General features: G+C 39.8%; 1 protein-coding gene, 1 non-coding gene and 1 pseudogene across 2 annotated transcripts; 2 read left to right on the top strand and 1 right to left on the bottom strand.

Annotated features, from left to right (window-relative positions):
• Window positions 1–4847: 4847 nt before the first annotated feature.
• On the bottom strand, window positions 4848–5786 carry LOC142437507 (olfactory receptor 2B2-like). The gene has a single exon (XM_075540635.1). The coding sequence runs from the start codon at window positions 5784–5786 to the stop codon at window positions 4848–4850; it is 939 nt and encodes a 312-aa protein (XP_075396750.1).
• An 8685-nt stretch (window positions 5787–14471) lies between these two features.
• LOC142437506 (dynactin subunit 2 pseudogene) lies at window positions 14472–15985 on the top strand (annotated as a pseudogene).
• A 6397-nt stretch (window positions 15986–22382) lies between these two features.
• Window positions 22383–22544, top strand: LOC142437984 (U1 spliceosomal RNA). Its single transcript, XR_012782478.1, has one exon. It is a non-coding gene; the product is annotated as a U1 spliceosomal RNA (small nuclear RNA).
• The last annotated feature ends 3101 nt before the right edge of the window (window positions 22545–25645 follow it).

The following is a 25645-nucleotide window of genomic DNA, read 5'->3' as shown; positions in this document are numbered from 1 at the left end:
ATGCATTTCTTTTATCTTCTTTGATGTTTCCTGCATGTTTATTTTGTCCACAGAAATTTTTAATATTGCAACTCCAGGCTTGAGTTTTCTCTTCAGCTCTTTCAACTTGTTATGCTGATCCTGTTCTTCCTTCCCAGTTTTCTAACTCCTGGCCTTTTTATATTTCATTATAATATTTTATTTTGTCTTCTCAGGCTGCATTTGAAAAATGTCTTTAGCTTTTTACCCCATCATTTCTTTCATTTGTTTAGTAGCTCTAAGATCAAGAGCAAGTTTCAGAATCTCTTTCCACACCATATTTAATCTTTTATTTCTTTCTGTATTTTTAGTGACCATTTACTTTTTTCATGTATGATGTTCTTGATGTCATCCCACAGCTCATTAGGACTTCTGTCACTGTTAGTGAATGAGTCAAATCTAATCTTGAGATGTTTTCAAAATTCAGGTGAGGTGGGATATACTTAGGTAATGCTTTGTCTCTTGTGGACTTGTTTTAATTCTCTTCAACTTCAACTTGAACCTACATATAAGCAATTGATTATCTGTCTCACAGTTTCCCCGACCTTGTATTGGCTGCTGATATTAAGCTTCTTCATCATCTCTTCCCACAGATTTAATCAATTTGAATTTTGTGTACTCTATCTGGAGAAGTCCATGTGTATAATTGCCATTTGTGTTGTTGAAAGAGGCATTTTCAGGGGAAGCAGGGGGGAAATAAGGAGCCAATATGAGGGCTCAAATAGAAAGAAAATATTTTGAGAACAATGATGGTAGAAAATGTACAAATGTGCTTCACACAATGGCTGGATGCATGGATTGCGGTAAGAGTTGTAACAACCTCCCAATAAAATGATTTTAAAAAGGAAAGAGATATTTTTGATGAGAAAGTCATTGGTCTGGCAGAATTCTACCATGTGAATTTATATGACCAAGACCATATTTTCCAACTACTGTTCCTTCTGGGTTGGTTTCAATTTTTGCCAATAATTATCAATATATCTAAGTGCATGTTTGATCAAATTCAGATGGAAGTATTTGGTAGAATTCTGCAATGTCTTCACCACTAGCTTTAGTAGCTGGTTCATAATTTTTTAATAGTTTTATTGACCAGATTTATTTTTTACACCTAGATATTTTCCTATCACAGACAGCACTTCATTTCAGGATAGATCTTCAAATGTTTTTTTTGATGAGCAGCGTGAAGCCATTCCTCTTTGGTTTATCATATCTGGCCTAGTAAACCGTATGATTGTCTGATTCAAATTGCCGACACTAGTTCATTTCAGCTCAGTTTTGCCTAGGATATTGATCATTGTGCATTCTATTTAATTTTTGACAACATCTATTTTTCCTAAATTCATACTTTGTACAGCAAAACTTCCACTTATTAATAGATGTTGAGAGCTACTTCATCCCTTTTTGAGTCATGCACTATCAGCAAGGAAGGTCCTGGATGTTTTACTCCATCCACATCATTCTGGTCAACGCTCCTTCGAGAAGGCAGCTCTTCCTCAGGGCCTTCTAACCCGAGGAGCTCATCGACCAGCACTCTATGGGTCAATGTTCTGTTCTATTCATGGGGTTTTCAGTGGTGAATTCATCAGGCGTGGGCAGCCTATTCCTTCTCCTTAGTCTGTGTTTGGACTGTGAGCCTGACCTGCTGACTTTTGGATTCATCTATTTCTGCCTCCACCATTCTATGGTCTTCCAGTTTTCTGGTTTGTCGGCCCGGAAATTTTATGAGTTAGGAAAAGCCTCTAGCTCAAACTTTTACTCACAGAAGTGAGCCAGGCAGGATTTACCCAGTTCTACAACTCTTTGATTTTCTTGATATAAATATTATATATATATATATAAATATATATATATATATATAGCACTGAAATTAGCTTCTCCAGAGAACCCAGCCTAACACATGTCATATAAATGGAATCATATAGTATATAGCTTTTTGAAATAACCTATTTTCCCCACCTAACATAGTTCCCTTCATGTTTATCCAAGTTGTCGTATACATCAATCGTTTGTTCTTTTTATTGCTGAGTAGAATTTTATTGTTTGGATGTAATAAAATGCCTTCATTTATCTGCTGAAGAACATTTAGTTGTTTACATGTTTTAGTTATTATAAGAAACATGATGATGAGAAATAATGCCTGGGTTTTTGAATGAACAGAAGTTATCATTTTTTATGGGATAAATATCCAGGCATGTGATGGTTCGGTCATATAGCAAGTGAACATATGTTATATTTTCAAGAAGCTATTGCCAGAGTGATGAGATATCAGTTTCTTGGTGTTTGATTCCATCGCTTTTTTATTGTAGATGTTCTAATATAAGGATAAGTTAATTGCTACTAGAATTCCAGAGGCCAAGGGGCCACTTGAAAGGCCAAAGGCTAGATAGAAACATGTGCATCGTTGCATGGTTGATAAAGAGTGCTGTGGACTGAAGGACACAAGGTCACTACAAGGAGAACATCGCTGTGACAGTGGACTGCTGCAAGCAAGTCCTCTCAGTTCTACGCGTGTCTTACTCGTCTTCAAATTCACTGCCATGGAGTCTGTTCTGAGGCACACCAACAGACTTGCCCCTGTGGGTTTATGGGACTGTAAATCTTTATGAGAGTAGAATGCCTCATCGTTCTTCCACAGAGTAGCTGGTGGTTTCGAACAGCTGAACTTGCAGTTAGCTGCATAACTTATAACCCACTACACCACCAGGGCTCCATGCGGTCAAATAAAGGTTTCCAAGGGGATTTGCTGTGTCAGTTCGATATAAGGCAAAGACCTCAATTCAGAAGACTATAGTGACTGTTTTTGAGATTCCAAAATTGTAAACCTGATAGGGTTTTGTGAAGAACAGGGGTCATCACATGATGAGTTCCAAGATAACTGAAATGGCCGGGTTAGGGAAAAGGCTAGGGAAGTGGTGCTCAGAAAAGTTTTCCCTTTCATGACAAGGCACCTGCTCATTCTTGGAGGGTAGCAAGGATTGCCTTATGAGAATTTTGTTGGCAAACATCAGTCCATCCACCCTACAACCATGATTTTTCCTCTTCAGACTTTTTTTGATACTCAAATTCAAATAAAACATTTAAATGAACATAATGTGAACATAAGGATGCCAAAATTGCCATTTTAAAATGTTATAAATTGAAGAGTGTAAAATTCTTTGGGGAAGAGTCAGTGCGATGGAAACAATATCTGTAGAAATATATAGATCCAGATGGAGAATGAGGTGAAAACTGATAGATTGATATTTTTATAATTGTGCTTAATAATGGTTTATAATTTTGAAGCACTGCATTATGACTTACCTTTGTGTGTGACTCTATTTATATGTAGATTATATATTTTAATAATCAAAAGATAATATAATATCTGTAAAATATGATTATAAAATTTTTAAAACTTACTATTGAATAATATACTACATAAATGCAGGATTAACTTTAAAATATAAAAATATGTGTGAATTACATAATTTTATGTCAACTTGAAGATATACAACAGTATATGGTGGGTATCCAATCTGTCAATAAGGTCACAGTGTTCTGGTGCCTCACTGTGGACGTGGTCTCATCAGGAGGGCCCTCTCTCTCTGCCTTCACCTTCCTGCTTGCTGGCCAGAAGGGGAGCTTCCAGAACCCTGCCATGCTTCCACTGCCCTTGGATACACATGACTTTGAAATCATAGGCCTGTGATATTCCTGAATTATGCACCATTGTATGTAATGCATGAGTCCCAAGAGGGACTTATGGACTAGTATCAGACTTACGGACTTGAATTGGAATAAGTTGGGATGTTTTCTTGATATGTAATTATTTCTTGATATATACTCTTTATCACGCATATAGGAGTGTCACTGGATTTGTTTTTCTAGTCAATCTGGCCTAACACCAAAAAACCCTCAATTTTTATCACTCTATTTCTCTTGTAATTCTTGTACATCCACAGTGAAGTGAAATTACTTAATTTAGCTCTTCTATCCATAGTCTTGATAACTCCTACTAAGTGGAAGTATGAGAGTAATGTGTACAAGATTCTAAGGAGAGGATTGGTCAGCTTCACTATTCCTCTGAGCCATTACAAAGCAAGAAGAAAGAGAATTCAACAACCAGTTGAAGGAGGAGCCATGTTTGTCTGGAATCTCTGTATGGAGAAGTGGTGGCAAGAGAGACGATAAAGCAGTGGTTCTCAACCTTCCTCATGCCATCACCCTTGCATACAAGTCCTCATGTCGTGGTGAGCCCCCATCCATAAAATTATTTTCGTTGCCACTTCAGAACTGTAATTTTACTACTGTTATGAATTGGGTGACCCTGTGAAAGGGTCGTTCAATCCCCCAAGGGTTGTGACTCATAGATTGAGAACCGCTGCTATAAATAAATTAAAAAGGAATATGGTGGTAGCTGTGACTCTGAAACAGAATTTCTGACTTTCTGGCCCATAGAACGAGTAAAGTATCAGGCAGTAGGTTGGCTTGCAGAATGGGATGCTCTTTGGGCACTAAATGGGTGCTAAAAGAGTTTTATAATACTTGCTAAACAGGGAAGAGGACAAGGGGCCATGTGGCAAAAGGTCAAGGACCAGACACAGAGATGTGCTTCCTGCCATGTTTGATAAAAGATGCTGTATCCTTAGACAAAAGGGCTGTATCGTTAATAGTTTCTGAGCCTGACTTGGTGTAACCTGTTAAGTGCATTAACCAAACCTCATAACTGTAATTGCTGTCTGTGAGTTTGATGTGCCCATTGCAATGTATTATTCAACTCGGCATACAAGTAGTGTTGTGAGAGGAGTGACTGGTAAACTTCAACTCTTCAGCAAGGCCTATCATATTCCTTATTTCTCGATCAAGAAGATCCTTGCAATCAACCTCTTCAAAGCTTCCTTTACATCTTTGTTTCTAAGTGTGTATATGGGTGGGTTCAACATGGGTGTGATAATTGCATAGAAAAGGGACACCATCTTGCCCCGGTCCTTGGAGGCAGGAGATGGTGGTTGCATGTACATATAGATGGCTGTGCCATAGAAGAGTGACACCACCACCAGGTGGGAGCCACATGTCCCAAATGCCTTTTGCCGGCCTTCAGCTGACTGTATTCTCAACACTGCTTGGGCAATGAAGCCATATGATATCAATATGAGTGCCACGGGTATTAGAAGCATTGGCACACCGATGAAGAATAGCTCAGTCTCATTTGTGGTTGTGTCAACACAGGACAACTTGAGCAGAGCAGGGACTTCACAGAAGAAATGATCCACTTTGTGGCCACACAGTGGCATCTGAAGGGTCAAGCTGGACTGCAACACCGAGTTGCTAAAGCCACTAATCCAGGAAACAGCTGCTAACTGGAGGCAGAGCCTCTGGTTCATGATAACTGAGTAATGGAGAGGCCGACATATAGCCACAAACCTATCAAAGGACATGACAGCCAGGAGAAGACACTCAGTGGAACCCAGGGCCAGAGAAATGAGAAGTTGGACCACACAGCCCCCATAACTAATTGCCTTCCAAGTGCTACATATATTGACCAGCAATTGTGGAACTGTGCTGGTGGTGTAGCAAAGGTCCAAGAAAGACAAATTGCTAAGAAAGAAATACATAGGAGTATGGAGTTTGGAGTCCAGATGCGCCACCAGAATTATTCCCAGATTGCCGACGATAGTCAAGATATAAGAAAGGAGGAACAGCACAAAGAGTGGGAGCTCCAGCCATGGTCGGTCTGAGAAGCCTAACAGGATGAACTCCCTGGGGACGCTATCATTTACCTTGTTCATTTTAACTGGTTCAACCGTTGGTACTCTGAAATGTAAAACGTAAACAATTCTATCAATGCATAATATTGACTGTGTCAGTTATAATTGATAATGCTTTGACTAAATATATACACTGTTACTATTAGGAATGCATTTCATAAATGTAAATACTTCTTTGCAAGTAGTTCAAGTAGTTTCTATATTTGTAGCAGTAAAGTTATAAGTTAGCACAGTGCATTTCAAAAAATTTCCACTTAATATCATCAGTTTCAGCACTCACAGACTTTATCCTTTGATTTTTTTGTTGTTGTCCAAATACATTGTTCTCACTTCTCTTTACTGCCCACCCACAAACAAACTCACCACCATGGAAGTGATTCCAATCCTAGAGACCAAGAAGAACTGCACCTGTGGGTTCCCAAGACCATAACTCTTTATTGAAATAGAAAGCCCAGTGTTTCTCCCATCTTTCCACCCAACTACTAGATTGATGAAGTCACACTTCCTGTCATATGGTTTTTCTCCTTAGTATTGATGTCCCTGATCCTATGAGTCAGTTAAATTCTTTAAACACCATGCCTCTTGTAGCAAACCACAACAAGGAATACCAAATTTGTCTAGAAAGTTACCGGGCACATTGGAAGGAAATATCTCCTTTTCTATCGGTGGCTTTTATAAGGTGCATGGAACTGCTTGATGACTTGAAATTTGCTGTCTCACATGCCTGGGCTTATATTCCTACCTTCCCATATTGCCCTGGGAATGCTTCATATCCTCTGATATTCAGGCTGCTCATTTGTCAAATGAAGATAATACTATTTGTAAGTCGTTTTCATGTGACCTTTCTTAGATCACGCAGTTGAAGTTCTAATCTTTAGAAAGAGAGCAGTACAGATGAAAAGAACAATAGCCATCCAAGGCTGAAATGGGAAGGGTTGCTTAGACTTTGGAACTTTACATTTTCTGGGGCAAAGAAGGAAGTTGTTGCTCAGAGGGAGAATTTTTACTTCCATGTGAGTGACCCACGCTCAATTTGTACAAAGGTACCCCCTGTCCTTCAGAGGAGGCTTCCATGTCATTATAATACTGAGCAGGTTTCCGGGGATCTCCCAGAGTAAGAAAAGTGGAAAAGGGGTTTAGTGATCGACTTCTGAAAATTATTCTAATCCCAAACCAATCATGGGATGGCACAGAACAGGCAACTTTTTGTTGTGTTGTGCATGGGAATTCCATGAGTCAGGGGATCATGTGATTGTGATGTTGGCTTGGTGACAGTCAACAACAGTGAGTGGAAGATGACTCCGTAAATTGAAAACTCACCTTTTCATTCCCTTCAAGCAACATGAAACCTAGTTATCCGATGTGAAATGTCTATGTGATCAGTTCTTTTAAATGCCTGTCATGGCACCAGGACCACTGACCCACAGTAATGTCAAGTATGACAGTGAAGCAGGAACTTTGAGACTGTTTGGGCAGAGGCTATTCAGAGTCTTAAAATTCCTTAACATACTAATACAGATCAACTCCATCAGCTACAAATGTAATTAACTCAGGGAAATCTTAACATACACTGAAGATATAAATTTGTTTCTCAATATTGGAATATAGTTTTTCTTTATTTTTCTTAGTCATTCAAATGTGAACTATGTGAATGTCAATCAACTTTTCCTAGAGCTCTTAATCCCTTCAAATTTTTCCTTTAACTTCAGCTGATATTTTAGGTATATAATCATAGATAAAGGTATGGAAAGATATTTAAATGTATCTTTTAAGTAAAAAGAGAATGTTACTGAACATTTGGGTCTCTGTATATATATACATATATGAAACCAAGCCAACTGCTAAGGAGTCCATGCTGACCCATAGAGACTCCCTGCAGGCTTCTGAGATTCTATTTATGGGAGTGAAAGCCCAGTCTTTTTCCCACAGAGCTACTGGTGGTTTTGAACCACCGACCATGTGGATTGCAGCCCAATGCTTAACCACTCCAGCGCCAGGGCTCAATATATATGTGATTATGCTTATATATATAGAAATTATCTTGAAAAATATAGGAGAAAATATAACACCTGGGAAATGGGAATATAGAAAATAAAGTGAAAGCTGCATTAACTTATAATGATTTGGGCTACTTTTTATAAAAAGATAATAATTTTTTAAAATTCTACTCACCAACTCACTTTCCGTATTCTACTGAAAACTAACATTGTTTTCCTTTAAGATTTTGACCTTCGAAGGTTATTAATATTTTAAACACTACTTTTTAAAAATATTTCTTTCTCTGAAAGGAGATCTTCTCGAGGATGGAGTGTGGGAATATATATATTTTTATGTATTGAAAAAGTTTAGCATTAGCCAGCTGGACTCAGTTTAGGTGATTCTGATTTTTTGGCAGCATCTAAAGCTTCTTAGTCAGGAGCCAGTCGAACAAATGCCCTCTTCTTGCCGGCAGTCCTGATGAAAGTGTTGACCTTGGCTGTGTCAATGAGCTAGAGCTTCTTCATTGCCTGTCTGATGTGGTGCTTGTTGGCCTGGACGTCCATAGTGTAGTTGTCTCTGATCTTTCTTATGGCGGACTCCGTGGTCAAGGGGAACTTAATGAAGACATCTTGGTAGAGCTTGCTTTCCCTGGGGCGCTCCTTCCAGAGTATTTGGGCTGCGTCTTAGCCTCAGGGTCTGGGACGTCCAGAGGGTAGGTCACATGGGAACTTCTTTCGTGTGTGTCTCTGGGCACCTTTCAGCCTGATCTTCTTGGCCTTTAACGTCTTTGCTTTGAGTTCCATTTGGGGAGGGGCAGGGGCTTCCATCTTTGCCTCTGCACCCTCTTCGTAAAAAAGGGGGATATGATTTTCATTATTGACAAAATAATGTAGCTGAGGAGTTTGGCAGAACAAGATACCTGTCTCCAGTTCACAGAGCCCTGGTGGTGCAGTGGTTACAGGTTAGTTAGCCCAGCAAGAGGAAGCCTGAGCTTTCCGTTCCCAGAATCAGTTGCCTCTGTGAAATCCACAGGGTTCCATAAGTGGCAGTGAGTTTGGTTTGAAAAGAGATTTCACATAATTTACAATGTCTTTGATTGGTGTAGACATTCCCTCAGGTCTATAATTAGATTAGCCAACTTGACCTAAAAACAAAGAAACAAACAAACCACCAAACTCACTGCCATGGTGCTAATTCCAAGCCACAGTTACCAGATAGGACAGCGTAGAACTACCCCCGTGGGTTCCCAAACCTGTAAATGTTCAGGGCAGTAGAAAGCCCATTGACCTAGGGGTGCCTTGCTGTGAGTCAGAAGTGACAATGGCTGTGAGACAGGTTCAAACCCACCAGCCCCTCCATGGGAGCAAGATGAGGCTTTCTATTCACATAAGGTTTACAGCCGTAGAAACCCAACTAGTGTCATTATGGGCCTCGGAGGTTATTAATATTTTAAACACTACACTTTAAAAATGTTTCTTTCTCTGCAAGAAGCTTTTGTCAAGGATGGAGCATTGGAATATATTTTTTGGTATGTATTGAAAAAGTTTAGCCTTAGCCAGCTGGACTCAGTTTAGGTGATTCTGATTAAGTTGAATCAGCTTGATGGCAGCGGGTTTGGTTTGGGCCTGTTAGTCCAGACATAGTCATTAATAGACCATTAATACACTGTCTTTTCTCATAAGTGTGACCATTTAGATGGTTAGGTTGTCCCAACAGTACTTTTGAAAATGAAACGAATTAGGTATTATTGTACAGGGGCCTTCTTATCCTAGATAACTGTATGTTTTCTCCTCTGACCTGGGTGAATGGCCTTTCCTGACCACCCCTGAAGCTGGCGTTTGTCCTCTAGAATTTGGAGTCCTCTCCATTGAATTTTCAGAAGAAGCAGTCAGTCAACTTCATTCCAGTGAGTTGATCTCCTTATTAGGAACTGCAATACTTAAAAGAATAAAAACCTGCTTTTGTTGTTAGTACACTCTGTTGCTCTGTGTCATATGTGACATCTCCTGAAGTTTCTGTATTCAGTGGGGTAGAACAGAGTTAAAAAGAGGCCTTTCATTTTAGGAGGCAGCCTTGCAGCAGAATGAGAATGAGGCAGCCAGGGGGAGGGTCAAGGAAGGAACCTGGGAGATTTCGCAGAACTGTCCTCTCATATTGGGCTCCACTCACTTTCGCGAGCATTGGCTTCTCTTCCAAACACATTGTAGCCTCAAACAGTTTTCCGCTCTTGGAATCCTTTCTTCAGAATAAATAGTTGTGCTATTGGTTTGCATTTTACAAATTATAAGTAATTTTAATTTGGGGCTTTAACCCTATTATTAGAATTGAAATGTTTGTTAATTACCTAAAACAACCAGAAAAAGAAGGCCCTATCAGATTCTGAATACATATTCGGAAATTATATTTTATAGGACACTGGTTATTTACCTTTAACATCTTTGAAAATTGTTTGCAGTTGTGGCTAATACTTCAAAGGCCATTTTGTAGATTCCTCTGCTGTTGGCTGTATTTTAAGATAGTATTACACTCATTATTCAGTAGCAAACATTCACCTGCAAAGGAAACCAAAACATTTGAATTATGTGACATACCAAGAGGGTCCAAGTGAGAGCACAGCAACTAGATGACCATAGGAGCTACTGTAAGGAGAGAATTTTAGAAAGCTGCTGATGGGATTTTATAAAGCTTCGCTGTGATCAACCTCAAGGGTTTTTAGCCATATTTTAACCCATCTATACTTCCTTTATAACATGTATATCAGTTTCTTTATATCTTCCACCTCTGTATTGGATTTTCTCATTTTACATCTGAGCTTGAATATTCAACAAGAGATTCAGCTAAGCCTTAGAATCTTCTTATTAAGTTGCACGATATTAAACAACATTGTTTGAGTTCCAAATTGTCCAGAAAGGTAACATGTATTTGAGCAGGCTGGTTAATAGCTTTGGATATCACTTTTTTATCTTCTGTAGCATTGATTGCTTTTCATTGCATAGGGCAAACATATAGAACAAAACATTTGCCATTTCTACTTTCTTCACATATAGAGGTTGCTGACATAAATTGTCTGCTCAGCATATGGTTCAACATGACTGTTAATATTTGCTCAAAATGTCTACCACCCCAACAGAAGCTCAATGTTCCCTAAGCATTTGTGTATTTTTCTCTCGTCCTACTGCCTCCATTGACAAGACTGTTGTTTTGGCACAAGAGCTGCAACAATCGATTCAAGCATAACAGTTATTGCAAGGATGGCACAGGGCCAGGCCATGTTTTATTCTAGGTGTGCATAAGGGTGCTGTGAGTTGCACACACTTGAATGCACCTAACAACAATTTCAGCACTATGTCCTCTTGGTAACCACAAATAGGTTGCCAATTCTAGGTATATATTATGGGTCTTGTATTTCTTTTTTATGATAAAACTATTTACTATGTTTTCTCAAATTATCTCATAGACCTACAAATGCTTGAAAGGCTTCCAAATATCACATAGAACTCCATTTTCATATTGGGCTACACGGATAAACAACAGTAGTTAGTTTTTCCACTCAGCATTGCAATTGGACTTACCGTAGGATGAAGGTTAGACAGAAAATTTTCAGTTTGCAAAAGACTAAGATGTTAGGTAGAAACCTGTACTGTATTTACATAAAATTCTAGAGCCAGTACGTAACAGATAGGCTTAGAACCTAGAACCAAACCTGCTTTAAAATTCATATATCTCAAAGAGATAACAAATATATTCATAATAGCATGCATGTTTTAAAAATTGTATACAGAAATTGAAGCTGAGTGGATCTGATTTTTCCTATCAGATAATTTGATCTCATCTTGAGATCTGAGTTATATTCAGTCATGAGATCAATGCTTAGCAAACTCAGATTTTACTTTGGTTTTACTCAGTAGCTTTCTGAAATATATTCTACTTACCTCCATTTTAAGCATTAGTGATGGATCAGTTCATTTTTATGTCCAAAAATCACTTGAATTCAAATATAACTAACTAAAAATGCAGAGATACAATGATATTTTCAAAGCTATTTTATTGAAATATTGGATGAAATTAAATAATTTTCTATTATTTCGATTCAGTATCTAGCAGCTCATATGGTCTCCATTCAGAGTTAAATAGAGAATAAGGGTGAAGTATTACAGATGACCAGGACATGCTATGCTCTTACTCTATTGCTCAGCATTAGGGAATCAATTGTAATTTTCATAGATTTTCCCCCGTTTTGCAAAATGGATGAGAAATATTATATATGGTCACTATCAATATTGGATCTGTTTTTATCTCTGGGAGAAATTTCAAACTCTGAATGGAAGAACTCTCCCCTGTAGTTTATAGTAATTACCACATACCCATGGGAAGAGAGAGGGAGGAAATCTCTATCAAACTCTAGTTCTTTTTCAGATCGATTGGCTCAGCAGAGCTCTTTCTCTAGGGACTAAATCCTCAACTTTTTCTAAGACAAAATAAGCTATAGTAGGGCTAAAGTGCCCTATCAAGGGAAATTTGGATTTTTTTGCCATTGAATTTGTTTTCTTTTTTCAACTATCCATTGATTTTACTGAAATCTTTGAATCCTTTCAATTAGGAAAGAATTTTTGTGGTTCTGTATTAATTGTCTAAAATTTCATCTGAGCTCATGTCACCAAGTTGTTAATTTTTATTTTGGAAAATTAACCCCTACTTTCTCTATGTAATGAATTTGCTAATACCTCGGAGCACCATGAATCAGAAAGATCTAATGGCACCATTGTGTGGTACGTTTTACAAAACGTCACAGGGGAAAGACAGGGCTTTCTACTCCTACAAAGGTTTACCATCTCAGAACCCCACAGAGGCGGTTCTACCCTGTCATACAGGTTTGTGGGAGTTGTCATCTATCCAATGTAATTGAGGGTTTGATATTTTTTGTCTTTTTACACAGTGCAGTTTATAATTTGTGTGTGTGTGTGTGTATTGTTTGAAGTGAATTTGTTTGTCACAAGACTCCAAGTCCACTTCAGTTTTACTTTCCTCCTTTTTTCTTTAAGCCCCTCAGACCACTGTGTAGGTTTGATGGCTAAGGAATCTGGAGGGAGCAGTTCATAATTTTTTAACTGGCCAATAAACCTATCTTTCATTAATTTAAAATTTCCAAGACTAAAGGTCTTTCTCAGTTTGACATTGTATATATCCCTTAGGTATTCTTGTAATATATTAATATCTATTCATATTATCATATCTTATCCCCTAGCATACATATATAAGTATTAGGTACAGTTTGTGCATAAAGCTTTTAAATAATTATTTTTGGAGAAATATCCGACCAACATATTGCCCTATTGGAAAATGACCAATGATAAATTAGACAACTCAGGGAATAGCAAATTCAAATAATCTGTAGATACAGAAAAATATGTTAAATTCTCAAACAGAGAAGGCTCTGTTGCCTACGGACAAACCACCCTGAACACGCCTGATTTTGTCTATCTTGGAAGTTAAGCAGGGTTGGGCCTGGTTAGTACTTGGATGGGAGAAGACTCTGCTGAAGTAAGGTAACTAGGCTCTTACCAGACTGGAAACAAAAGAATAGAATTAGGTTGCTAATAAAGATGAAGGGAATTACTCGTTAATTACTGGTGTGAATTCAAAGGGTTACAGATTTTCAGCAGAGAAATGTGGAAATAGCTGCTAAAAACTACATATTAGGGAATACCGCCCTCCCCCCCCAAAAAAAACCACAAAAAACACAAAAAGACAGAATAAAGCTCCACTGGGCAGAGCTTTTGTAGTACATATTTTCCCTGCTAAGTGAGCATCGAGTAACACGCTCTGAGTTAGTGCTCTCAGTGGCATCACCTGGGAAGGTTCTCTCTGGTCACAGTGAGTTTTTTGGTAAAAGCAGTTTCTCTGGAACCTTGTGTTTGTGATGGTCAATTTAAGAGAACAGCGTGTGGCTGTGAAATTGTGTTTCCTGCTTGGGAAAAATGTCACAGAAACCAACTCAAGGGCATCTAAATTAAACAACAAAGTGTAGGCAAAAAAAGGTATGAAAGGTGCAGAAAATAGTAGAGTCCTTGAAATGGAATTTACTAAATAATTTACTAAATAGATCCACTAGGCAATTCTCAGGATAAAGATGAGCCTATGCTCCTGTAAAGATTTATAGCCTCAAAAGCCCTATCTGGGGTTACTCTGAGTCAGAAGCACCTCAATGTTAATAGGTTGGAGTGTTTCAGCGGATTTGCCCACATAGAGAAATCTGCCTAAGACAACATAGTGTAAATATTATTTTATAGAAATATTTAAAGCACCCTCATTATGGTCTTATGCATTGTCCATATTTGCCTATATGAGATAAGATTAGTAAATATACTCCAGGTATTGATTTACCTGCTCTAATTATCAAGTTACGTGGCTTTTGTGAGTTCCTTCAAGTGGATGTCTATGACCTTTTTACAAGTTAGCATCATATTTTTTTTCAAACCGTTTCTTAGGGCATAATCCACACATCATACCATTTTATAGTTCAGTCATATCAAGCAGTGTTGTAAACCCCACCTCACAGGACAGCACAGCACCACTGGTGTCACACGCAGACCCAGGCAGCCCAGTCCCGTGTGCTGTATGCTCCACATGCAACGTAACATCTCAAGCTCCACCAAAATGCCACAGAGAGAGCAACCCATATCAGCAGCTGCTATAAGAAAACAAGAGAGGCCTCCTTCGCCTCTCCTTTTGCTGCCGCCTTAACCCGGGACCCGGACTCAGCCGCTCCCTATCCGAACACCAACCCCGGCTCCACTGAAGCCCCGGCCCCCCAACCCTGCCTCGCCGCCGCCATGGCGGACCCTAAATACGCCGACCTTCCCGGCATTGCCAGGAACGAGCCAGATCAAGCGGAATTTGATGCGGAGGAGCTGAGGAGCACAAGTGTGGAACACATCATTGTCAATCCCAATGCTGCCTATGACAAGTTCAAGGACAAGAGAGTGGGGACAAAGGGACTTGATTTCTCAGATCGTATTGGAAAAACCAAGAGGACAGGATATGAATCTGGCGATTATGAGATGCTTGGAGATGGCCTGGGAGTGAAGGAAACCCCCCAGCAAAAGTATCAACGACTACTGCATGAGGTCCAAGCGCTGACAGCTGAAGTTGAAAAAATCAAAACAACAGTGAAGGAGTCCGCCACTGAGGAGAAGCTGACCCCTGTGGTGCTGGCTAAGCAGCTGGCAGCCCTAAAGCAGCAGCTGGTTGCTTCCCACCTGGAGAAGCTGCTGGGACCGAGACTGCAATCAACCTCACTGACCCCAATGGGGCTCTGGCTAAGCGCCTGCTGCTGCAGCTGGAAGCAACAAAGAACAGCAAAGGAGCTGGCTCAGCGGGAAAGATTGCTGGCGGGGGCCCTTCCAGATAGTAGCCTTGTCACTTATGAACTTCATTCTCGGCCTGAGCAGGACCAGTTTTCTCAGGCTGCCAAAGTTGCAGAACTTGAGAAGCGTCTGACAGAACTGGAAGCAACTGTACGCTGTGATCAGGATGCTCAGAACCCCCTTTCTGCAGGTCTACAGGGAGCCTGTTTTACGGAGACTGTGGAGTTGTTGCAAGCAAAGGTGAACGCCCTGGACCTTGCAGTTCTGGACCAAGTGGAGGCCCGGCTGCATAGCGTCCTGGAAAAGGTGAATGAGATTGCCAAGCACAAAGCCTCCGTGGAGGATGCAGACACACAAAGCAAGGTACACCAGCTCTATGAAACCGTACAGCGCTGGAGCCCTCTCGCCTCCACCCTTCCCGAGTTGGTGCAGAGACTAGTCTCCATCAAGCAGTTGCATGAGCAAGCCATGCAGACTGGTCAACTTCTGACACACTTGGACACCACCCAGAAGCTGATTGCTAGTTCCCTCAAGGACAACACCTCTCTCCTGACACAGGTGCAGACCACCATGCGTGAAAACTGGGCCACAGTTGAGGGGAACTTTGCCAGCATTGACGAGCGGATGAAGAAGCTGGGAAAGTGAGCACCTTTTGGAGAAGGGGACCATGAAGAGTCCTGATCCCTGTGAACTCAGTTAACAGCGTCCGTAGGGCTGTCCCAGCAGTGGTTTCCTTAGAACTCTAACTCTCGCATCCTTATCTCATTTGATACTTGGGGGCAAGGGGCTCTTCTTGCATGTGGGGTGTGTACTCCTCCCCTATTGAATACAGAATGGTAATTGGTTGATATTTGATAGTGGTCTCCCCACAGGCCCCAGTAATGAGGTTGTGGGTCCAGCCCACGCCAGCTCCTGTCCACTATGTCTGGTGTGGGGAAGGATTGGGTCCTGTCCTCCAGCACAGCTTCTGTGGCCAATTGGACAGATGTTTCCAACTATTAAATTCTGTTGTACTCTGGAAAAAAAAAGAAAACAAGAGAAACAAATATCAAAGGCTGAAGTTGACGCAAACTTAGAGAAGTACATAGAGAGAGCAGACTTTGATTCACCCCAGAAAGAAATCTTGAAAATGCTGCTTGGAGTCATACAGGATATGAAAGAATCAATACAAAAAAAGGATGAAAAATCCTAGAGATCCGAAGGTCTACATACCAAAGGGAAATACAAGAGTATTTGTATGATGATGATACAGACAAACATGAAGTAGGATGATGACGCAGAAAAGAAGAAAATGGTAAAAGACCTCACCAATAGCTTGGTATAAGCAGAGAACGAAATCAGAGACCTTGTAGATATCCAAGCAGGACACACCAACCATGAAAGACACTCAAACAAGATTGTTAAAGTAGCTGAAGAAACCCTGAGAACAATGAGTGACACTGTGAAGGAAAACAACATCCAAATAATTGGGATACCAGAACAAGACGTGAAGAAGAAACCAACAACTAAGATATCAAGGGAATTGCTGCCAGAAAACTTCCCCAATATAATAAAGGAGGGTCTGAAAATCATCCAGGAATCAGAGAGGAAGCCAATTAATTTGGATCCCAAGAAAAACACACCATTGTATGTGCCCCCAATAAAATGATAAAAAAAGAACAACACACCAAGGCATACAGTAGTCAAATCTGAGGAAAAGGGACAATCATAAGAGCAGTCATTTTGGACAGAAGAACAACATCCACAGAATAAAAACATGAGACCACTGCACAGTGTAACACTATCCAGAAGTCAACACACTGAAAGCAACACCCAAGACTTCTTTGACCCAATGGAGAAAGGAAGGTAAGAATGAATCCCCCTCCATATAACACACAATTACGGAGGGCAGGAGGAAAATATCCATCATAAACGGTACAAGATAACGGTAAAGAATCCAGAGATGGATGTAATTACTCTGAATGTAAACAGTTTGAATGCACCCATTAGAAGACAAAGAATAACAGACTGGATTAGAAAACTATTCATTAATCTGTTGTCTGCACAAGACACATCGCAAGATCATAGACAAAAATATGTTGAGGGTCAAAGGATGGTGAAAAATATATCAAAAGAACGGCAATCTAAAAAAAGCAAGAGTTGCAATTCTAATCTGACAAAATTGATCTCAAGGTGCAGGACATAACAAGAGATACGTATGAGCACTAGATAATGCTTCAGGAATCTGTAAGCTAAAAGCTAGTGAGCATAATACACATATCTGTGCCCAACTAGAGACCCGTGAAATTCATCAACCAAATCCTTCAAAAGATGTTAAAAGAAATTACAGAAACAATGATCATAGTAGGGGACTTCAATACACTGCTCTCCTAGAAAGAAAGATTAGCAGGAAAGAAGTTCAACAAGGATGCTGCATAATTAAACTCTGTAATCAGACAATCCGGCCTGATATAAGTTTAGCTCTCCACCCAGCTGCAAAAAAAGTATACATTCTTTTCAAGGGCACTGTACCTATTTGAAAATAGACCACATGCTGGAACACAAGTCAAGCATGAATAAATTCAAACATAAGAGGTCAGAGACTTCCTGCTCTGACCATCACACCATAAAGCTGGAAATCAACAAAAGAAAGAATAAAGTAATAAAGGCAAAGACATTGAAGCTGAATAACTTACTTCTTAAAAAAGGATTGGGTATTAGTCCAATCAGAGACAAAATTAGGAAGTTCCTAGAAGCTAATGAGAATGAAAATACAGCATACCAAAACCTCTGGTATACACCAAAAGCAGTTATCAGAGGATGCTTGATAGCAATGAATGCATATATGAAGAAGGAAGAGAGACTTATGGTCAATACCTTATCACAAAACCATTAGCAATTGGAACAGAGTCAACAGAATATTTCCTCTAATAGCAAAAGAAAAGAAATTATAAAAATCAGGGCAGAGAATAAAGAGTGGGAAAACAAACAAAAATTGAAAAAATAAACTCAGTAAAAAGCCAGTTCTTCTGAAAGATTAACAGAATCCACAAACTGTTGGCAAACCTAACAAATGATAGGAAGGAGCAGACATCAATATCTAGGATGAGGGACCAAACAAGGGAAATTACCATAGACCCCCATAAAATTAAAAGACTAATTACACAGTACGACGAAAGATTGGAGGACATGGAAAAATACCTGGAAAAACAACCTCTCCCCAAATTATTTCAAATGCACATCAAGAACAAGAACAGATCCATAGCAAAAAAAAAAGAAATAGAAAAGGTTATCAAGGAATGCCCCACTGAAAAATTCCCCAGCCTAGGTGGCTTCACAGGAGGAATCTACCAAGCATTCAGAGAAAAACTGACACCGATTCTACACAAACTTTTCCAGACTATAGAAGAAGTCACTAAACTCCCAAACACATTCTACGAAGCTAGTTTAACACTGATTCCAAAGCAGGACAAGAATCCCACAAGAATTGAGAACTACAGACTGATTCTTTAATGAACATAGAGGGAACATTCCTCAACAAAATCTTGGCCAATAGACTACAAAGGCATATCAACAAAATAATTCTTCATGACCAAATGGGATTCATAACTGTGATGCAGGTTTGGCTCAACATCCAAATCCATCAACATTATTCATCACCTTCATAAGAAAAAGGCCAAGAACCATATGATAATATCTATAGATGGAGAAAAGGCACTTGACAACATCCAACACCCATTCCTAATTAAGACTTCTTAATTAAGTCTTAAGAAGATAGATTTATTTAAAAGAAGTAGAGAGAATTAGAATGAAATTACCTCAAATTAATAAAATTATACATGAAAAACCAACAGCCAAAGTTACAATCAATGGAGAAAGGATGAAAATATTCCCACTGAAAAAGGGGACCCAACAAGGATGCCCTTTGTCCCCACTCCTATTCATCATCATCTTGGAGGTTCTAGCTAATAATAAGACAATTGGAGGAGATCAAATAAATGACTGGGCAAAGAAGTGAAATTATCACTATTTGTAGATTACATGATTTTGTATATTGAGAACTCCAATGGAGCCACAATAGGATTATTGGATATGGTAACAGAATAGGGTAGAGTGGAAGGATATAAGATTAACAAGCAGAAATCAACTGGATTTTTATGTACCAACAATGGGATTACAAAAAAAGAGACTCAAGAAGGTAGTATCTTTCACAATACCTAAGCATAAATTGAAATATCTAGGAATATCCTTAACCCAAACCAAAAACCTAAGATTTGCACAAAGAAAACTACAGAACATTATTAGAAGAAACCAAAAGGGACCTACACAAATGTAAGAATATCCCACACTCATAGATTGGAAGACTCCATGGATGACAACCCTGCTTCAGGCACTATATAAATTCAATACAATCCCGTTACAAACTCCAGCACCATTTTTCAAAGAAATTGAAAAACTGATGACCAACTTCACATGGAAAGGGAAGAAGCCCAGAACTGGCAAAGAACTCCTCAAGAAGAGCAAAGTGGGTAGGCAAGTCCAACCTACTTTGACACTTATTACACAGTCACAGTTGTCAAAATATCATGGACTAGCATAATGATAGATACTCGAACCAATGGTTAAAACCCCAAAACCCAGAAATAAAAACAGCAGCATATAAACAACTGATATTTGAAACAGGCCCACAAAATTTCAAATGAGAAACAGATTCCAATTTCAACAAAAGGTGCTGGAAAAACTAGATAGCGGCCTACAGAAGAATGAAAACAGACCCTTACCTCACTCCATGCACAAGATCAAAATTTACGTGGAACACAGACCTAGAAGTAAAACCCCAAACTATAAGGATCATCAATGAGAAAATTGGAAGAAAGCTAATGACCTTAGCATAGGGAATAAATGGGCTAGCAGACATAAGGTAGGATACACAAGCAGAGGGAGATAAAATAGATGAGTAGGATCTACAAAAGATAAAACACTGTGGACATCAAAAGACTTCATCAGTAGAGTAGTAAGAGAGCGCAGTCTGGGCAAAGATATTTAGTAACAACCTAACAGACAAAGGCCTTATTACGAAAATCTACAGAATCTTGCAAGTTTACAACGAGAAAAACAACAACAAAACAAATGAATAACCCATTGAGGAGGTGGGCAAAAAACTTAAACAGAAGTTTGACAAAGGAAGAAGCCCAGATGTCCAAAAAACATATGAGAAAGTGTTTCCAATTATTAGCCATCTGGGAAATGCAAATTTTAAAAAACACCGAGATAACACCTACAAAGATAGCCCAATTAAAAAAGACAAAAAGCAACACATGCTGGAGGGGGTGTGGTGAGACAAGAACACTTATTCACTGCTGATGATCTTGGAGATACATACAGCACTGTGGATGTGATTTGGCTTTACCTAAAACAGATGGAAATCGAGCTACCATATGACCCAGCAATTCCACTTGTGGGCATATACCCAGAAGAAATAAGAAACACACCACAACCAATATCTGCTCTCCAATGTTTGTTGCAGGGAAATTCACAATTGCAAACAAAATTGGAAACAGCATAACTTTCTATCAACAGATGAATGGACAAAGAAACTCATACATACATACAATGGAATATTATGTATCCCTAAAACACAGTGATGAAAGTATGAAAGTACCTCATCTCGAGGAACCATTTGAATGATATTGTGCTGAGTGAGGTTACCCAAGCACAAAAGGTCAAGTACAATATGAGTCCACTGAAATAAGTTCAAACAGCAGAATATGCACACAGGATAACTCCCACAACGCACATTCCCCAGGCTGAGGACCAGATATTCTGGCAAGAGCAAGACCAACAGCCAATGATCCGAACTTCATCCACACCGGATTCAGATAGCACTTGTGCTGAAGAGGCATCTCCAAATGCCTTTTAGGCCCACAGTCCCGTGGGGGAAGAATAACAAAGGCAATAGAGTGTCAGGGCATTAACCCCCCTAAGGAAGGGTCTCATTTATATTTCCACAGGAAAGGGAGCGCAAGAGTGTACCTCATTCTGGTGTGCTAACTCTTGAGGGCAACATTACTATATGGAGCCGCTTGTTCCCAGAGATGACTTTAGAGCCCGTCTCACTTCGTGATGTGATGTTCTCTTGCTCTGAAGATACAGTTCTGGGAGAGGCGCTGGTCTAACCCGCCCTCCGTGGGCCAAACTGCTTTTTGTGAAACAGACCAGTGATGTGCATCAAACCTCGAAGTCTCCTATGAATTCTGAGCATAGACTTCTGACTTGTGGCAAGGTACTAATCAACCCATCTGAACTGGATGTGGATTACTCACAAAGGGGCCTCGGTGAAAGACTTAGGCAGAGCTGGAGGCGGGCAGTAGACTGCTCCATCCCTGATTGCTGAAATAGCAACAGGAGGCTTGCCTTTTGGACATGGTTACCTAAGACTACAAGGATCTATGGGGATTTGGTAAGCGGGGTCCTGGATAGGTAACCCTGAAGGAAACGGAGACCAAAATGTTGGTTTTTAACAGGTCCTTTTACTTTATTTAAGCATAGTGATATCTTCTCTTTGTCATTATTTTTGTTACACTTGTAACTATTTGGTGTTTTATTTATTTATTTGTTTATTTCTTTACTGGTGTTTATCTATTCAAGTAATCCAGGATAGGCAATTTGACAGAGATAGTGACTGGACCCATGGTACCTGGGGGCTATGCTAAAGAGAAGGTGAGGGGAAGAGGAGTGGGGAGCCCCTAATGACGGGTACAAGAGAATAGTATGTGTTCTAAAACTGACAGTGAGGAGTGGGTAGCTTGACATATTTGAATAATTCAGTGGTGTTTGAGAGGCATTACTATGTTGAGAGGTATGTCAGAGTTTCATCACTATTTTATAGGGATAGATAGTATTTTGCTCTTTGCATATACCAAAGTTCCCATTTTTTTAAATTCCATTGTTCCACTGATGGGAATTTGGGCTATTCCCAGCTTCTTGCTATTGTGAACAGTGCTGCAATGAACATAGGAGAGCATATATCTGTTTCTGATCTGTCTTTTACTTGGTGTGGTGGGGGTATATGAGGGATACTTCTTAAAACCCAGATTATTTTAAAGCTATGCATTTAAATATTTTTACAAAACAACCTTATCCACTTCAAAGTACTCTTCATTACACTTAATACATTTGTCAATTCTGCAATTCCATTTTTGGACATTTTAAAACTCATCTGTTTGGATGGCTGACAGCACCTCCTTCATTTTTTTGGTCACATCTTCTACATCATTAAATCCCTATCCTTACACTAACCTGGCAGGGGAGTTACCATGATCACAAAGGTGGTTTTCCCAGGGCAAAGCTTATCTGTTGCACTCCGGATGCGCTGACCCCTGCGATTTCCCCACATGTAGGAAACTCTACTGCATAATTTGTGGTAGTGGAGGACTGCATTTGCGCTCTCTACTGTTTTGTTTTTAAAGAAAAAAACTCCCTGTCCTTTCATGTCCCTCTTCATTTTCAGAAACAAAAACAAGTTGCACGAAGCAAGGTCAGGTGAGTAAAGTTGTAAGGCAAGAGAGGCGTGCTGTTTTTTGCCCAAAACTGGCACACTGAGACTGCCTGAACAGGTACATTGTTGTGGTGGCAAAACCAGTCCCCTATCTGCCACAAGTCAGGCATTTTTTGTCGCACATTATTACGCAATCTTTTCAGAACCTTTAAATACAAAGTTAGATTAACAGTCTGACCTGGTGGAATGAACTCTAAATGCACTATGAGTCAACATTGTAATCTCTTCAGGAAGTTGACAGACATCCAGAATGAGGTTTGTTATCAATTGACACTTTACCTTTTTGAAATAAGAAAACCATTCGTACACTTGAGTTTTCCCAAAAGCGCTTCTTTGTAAGCTGTGTTTAACATCACAACCGTTTCTGTGGCATTTTTCCCAAGCGGGAAACACAATTTCACAGCTGCATGCCGTTCTCTTAAATTAGTCATCACAAAAAACTAGGTTCAAGCAAAACTGCTTTTACCAAAAATTCACTGTGACCAGAGAGCCTTTCCAGGTGATGCCACTGGGTGCACTAACTCAGAGTGAGTTGCTCAATGCTTGCCTAGTGGGAAATGCACACTATGAAAGCTCCTCCCAGCGGACCTTTTTTACTCTGTTTATTTGAGAGCACGCCCCCATATGGCCAGCAGTGGTATTGCTGGGTCATGTATTTCTATTGAAAGTTGTTTTAGAAGTCAAACCATATTGCTGTCCATAGTGGCTGTATGTATTTATCAGCCCACCGGCAGTGTTTGAGAGTTTCCATCTCTCCACATCCTCTCCAGCATTTGTTGTTCTGTTTTTTTTTTGTTTTAAAATTAGGCTGTGGTTGTGGGTGTAAGATGTCATTTCACCATTGTTTTGATTTGCATTTCCCAGATGTCTAGTGAATGAGCATTTCTTCATGTGCGTCTTAGACATTCCAGTATTGTCTTTTATGAATTTTCTATTCAGGTACTTTTTTTTCTTTACCTGGTGGTGTTGCAGGATTCAGAAGATTTTAGTAATTAGCCTTTTTCAGTTATGTCATTGCTAAATAACTTTTCCATTTTATTCTTTTCATGAAATCTTTTGATGTATACAAGTGTTTTAATTTTAATAAATTACAGCCTTCTATTTTGTCTTTCCCAATATGTACTTCCTTTTTTATATCTGGTAGTCCATGTATGCCCTTCACTTAGACCCTTATTTTTATACTAATTTTCTCATGATTGTGAGATCCAGCCTGACATGTGGATGGGTCCTAAGAGGTGATTGTGTAATTGCAGAGAAGCACCTAAGAGACAGGCAAAGTGTGAGGTGCTCACCTCTGCCATGGCTTCAGGAACTAGGTCTGAGCAGAGAGAGAGATTCTATTCTCAACCTCATCGTACAAACTCTTGGGGTAGACAAGCCCCACTGATTACAGGTATCCACATACATAACAAAGTGGGCTGTACCCTAACCCAGAGGCCCCTGAGTTTATTGGAGGAGTAACCTAAAAATGGTGCTGGGGGGAAATTAAGGGAGAATGACTGTCCTCTGTGCAGGGTGAGCAATGGCAACATATCTGCTCCTTTTGATAAAGCTGCTGGCCAGATAGCAAGCAACTTGTAAGACGAAACTTTAAGATAGCATTATCATGGGAGGATAAAGTAGGGAACAAAGATTAATTATGAGAATGTGATTGGGACTCTAACACACGTCTCTAACACACGTTTGGAGGCCTTCCTCCATCCAGAATCCTGGCCTCCCTGCTTCTTAAAATAATGAGAATAATGAATTCATCCACATACACTCTATTCCCAGTCCTCTGTTTCCCACATTGATGATCTTGATAGATTTGGGCTTTGCTTTTAGGTTTCGGATCCATCTTGAGTTCATTTTCATGCAAGGGGTGAGGTATGAGTCCTGCTTCATTCTTCTACAGGTGGGCATCCAGTTTTTCAAGCACCATTTGTGGAAGAGGACATTCCCTTCCCATTTTATGTTTCTTGCTCCTTTGTTGAAAATCAGTTTGCTGTAGGCAGATGTTTATATTTATGGTTTTTTTTTGTCCTTTTACATTGGTCTATGTGTCTATCATTATATGATTACCAGGCTCTTTTGACAACTGTGGCTGTGTAGTAGGTTTTGAGGTCAGGTGAGCAAGACCATGTACTTTGTTTTTCTTTTTGAGAAGTTCTTTCTTATCATGGCTCTCTTCCCTCTCTATATGAAGTTGGTAGATAGGATTTCCATTTCTTTAAAGAATGATGTTGGAATTTGGATCAGGAATATGTTGAATTTGTAGATTGCTTTTAGTAGTATTGATATTTTTTCAATATTGAATCTTCCTATCCATGAACACGGGATATGGTTCCATTTGTGTAGGTCTCTTTTGTTTTGTTTTTTTGTAATAAACCTCTGTGGTTTCTTTGTATACGTCTTATTTTGCTTAGATTTATTCCTAGGTGTTTCAACTTTTGTGTAGCTATTGTGAATGGCATTCTTTCATGCTCCCCGAACCCATTCTACAGAGTTTATTGGATTCATAACTGTACAAAGTCACACATGTAGAAAATGAAGCTCGTGCTATCCCAGAGTAGGAACTGAGGGATGGATAGTCGTTACTTCCCTTTGGGGTAGCTCTGAGGTAAGGAGCAGCCAACCCTCCCACTCCAGAGAGATGTGGCCACAAGGGACAGGAGGAGAGGGGATCCACCTGGCTTTGGTCACAGAACTAGGAACAGCCCAGCACTGGGCCAGGACAGATGAAGGGAGGATCAGGAACCCCAGCATCTCCCTGCCTAAGGAGGCCAGGGATCACTCCATCAGTCCTACTCCAATGCATTGGTCCAGACGTATACTCAGGGGCTGGTGCAAAGGGAAGGCAGCAAAGCAGGAGAGAAGACTTTGAGATGTAATAGCTAGGGCACTGGGCATGGAGGGGATTGTGGAGGGGAATGTGGCCAGCTGCCCCTGGGTAGCTAGCAGCTGGTCTCATAATGCTGCTGAGGCCAATGTATCGCACTTGTTGGATGACATCATGG

This window comes from Tenrec ecaudatus, chromosome 1 (genome assembly GCF_050624435.1).
Source record: "Tenrec ecaudatus isolate mTenEca1 chromosome 1, mTenEca1.hap1, whole genome shotgun sequence".
NCBI classification, from domain to species: domain Eukaryota; kingdom Metazoa; phylum Chordata; class Mammalia; order Afrosoricida; family Tenrecidae; genus Tenrec; species Tenrec ecaudatus.
Note: the sequence above shows the minus strand (reverse complement) of the source record. Positions and strands in the feature narration are given on the sequence as shown.